The following is a 1,598-nucleotide window of genomic DNA, read 5'->3' on the forward strand; positions in this document are numbered from 1 at the left end:
GGTCGTTGACGAGGAAAAGCGGTTAGTGATTCCGCAGAGATATCGCAATCGTGTTTGAAAACACTGCCGCTGCCCTCGTCGATGCCCGGACTAGGAAGTGGGCGCACTATGAAAAGGAGATCCTCGCCTACCGGCTACGAGGATACTCCGTGACGTACGACGCCATCGTCGTCGGTGCTCTGGGGACGTGGGACCCGAAGAACGATGCCATCCTGAAAAGGATCGGTGTCGTCTCCCAAAGGTACCTACGGCTCATGAAGGTTCTCGTGGTGTCCGAGATGTTGGAACATTCTTCACGGATCTACAGAAAACACCTCGGCCTGCGAGACCTTCTCCCGGACACCGGCGCGAAACGGCGACCGGTTGGCACGACGGAGACAGACCCACCCGGTGGTGATCTCCGTCAGAAGAAGCGCAATTCCATCAGCGCTAGGGCATCAGGTGGGAAATGCCTGGAACGGCGGTTCACGTCACCCGTCGGGACGCCCTCGCAGCGTATTGAGCTGCAGTGCCAACCGTGCCCTGGCCCTAGAAGACCCGCCCTCGCTGGAAAAGCGCCCAACCCGCCCAGATTCCAGCCCAGAAAACCACCCCCGCGGCAACACCGGCAGCCGGTGACGAAGTCTACAGAGCCTTGATCCGTCCCGAACCAACGGAATCACTTTGCCGAACGACTTCGATTTTGCTTTTGCTCTTTTTGTATTTAATTTTAATTACTAACAATTCAGTTCTGAAACTGTTTTGTATTCATTTGAAGATCCAAATAAAAATCTGTTCTTATCAGCTTAATTTCTGGTATGAATCCCAAGTGGATTCGTTACGAAATTTGCATAAGTTTTTGAAAAATTAGGCATTTGGTCGAGTGCTCGCACCACCATTTGTCGCGGGTCGTCCTGATATTGCACTACATTCAGGAACGGCCTATTCCCTTCGGGGAATTATATTTTAGGAATTGGAAGTGGAACGGTTGCGATCGGTCGAGTGGTTCGTGAGATCGAGTGACAGCCGGGTGGCAGCGGCAATGTGTAGTGCGAAGACACCAGCCTTGAAGTCGGGTCGCCGTCGCGGAAAGGAGGTCAACTGTGAAGGCCAAATCGAACGGGTAGAAAGACGGCGTGGATCTCGCAATAGTACGAGCGCAACTGACCTTGGTACCCCCCCCCTCTTTGTGGGTTGTTGGAAGGAGAACCGACCCCATGCGTCGGTTCGTGAAGCGGGTCACCACGGAGGTGAATCGGCGAGCACTGTGGACGTCGCCGTGGTGGAATCGAAGAAAATTACGGGTAAAACGGCGCGTCGTACGAGAAGAGCGCCTTCGCTGCGAAACCTTCGCGGCATCACCGGGAGCCGGTAACGAAGCAGAAAGCTAAACAGCCCGTCTCGAAGCAAGCGCCTGGCTACGCCTCATGACTTCGATTTGATTTTGGCTGTTTTTCGTATTTTAAATTTTGTTTCCTTACAATTCAGTTTGTTAATTGTTTTGTATTGTTTGACGATCCAAATAAAATTTCTTTTTTTTACAGCTTAATTTCTGGTATGAATCTCTAGTGGATTCGTTATGAAATTTGCATAACTTTTTTGAAAAGTAGGCATTTGGT

At 51.3% G+C, this 1,598-nt stretch overlaps 1 protein-coding gene and 1 non-coding gene across 2 annotated transcripts; both read left to right on the top strand.

Moving 5' to 3' along the window:
• Nucleotides 1–37: 37 nt before the first annotated feature.
• Tsp_14809 (conserved hypothetical protein) lies at nt 38–1,354 on the top strand (the record flags this gene model as incomplete). The annotated part of the gene is made up of 2 exons (XM_003368679.1): nt 38–614; nt 950–1,354. Coding segments are annotated over 2 exons (982 nt in total), but the record flags the coding sequence as incomplete, so codon positions are not given.
• On the top strand, nt 735–930 carry Tsp_14810. The gene has a single exon. It is a non-coding gene; the product is annotated as a U2 spliceosomal RNA (small nuclear RNA).
• Nucleotides 1,355–1,598: the final 244 nt, after the last annotated feature.

This window comes from Trichinella spiralis (genome assembly GCF_000181795.1).
Source record: "Trichinella spiralis strain ISS 195 chromosome Unknown Scfld2127, whole genome shotgun sequence".
Classification (NCBI taxonomy): Eukaryota; Metazoa; Nematoda; class Enoplea; order Trichinellida; family Trichinellidae; genus Trichinella; species Trichinella spiralis.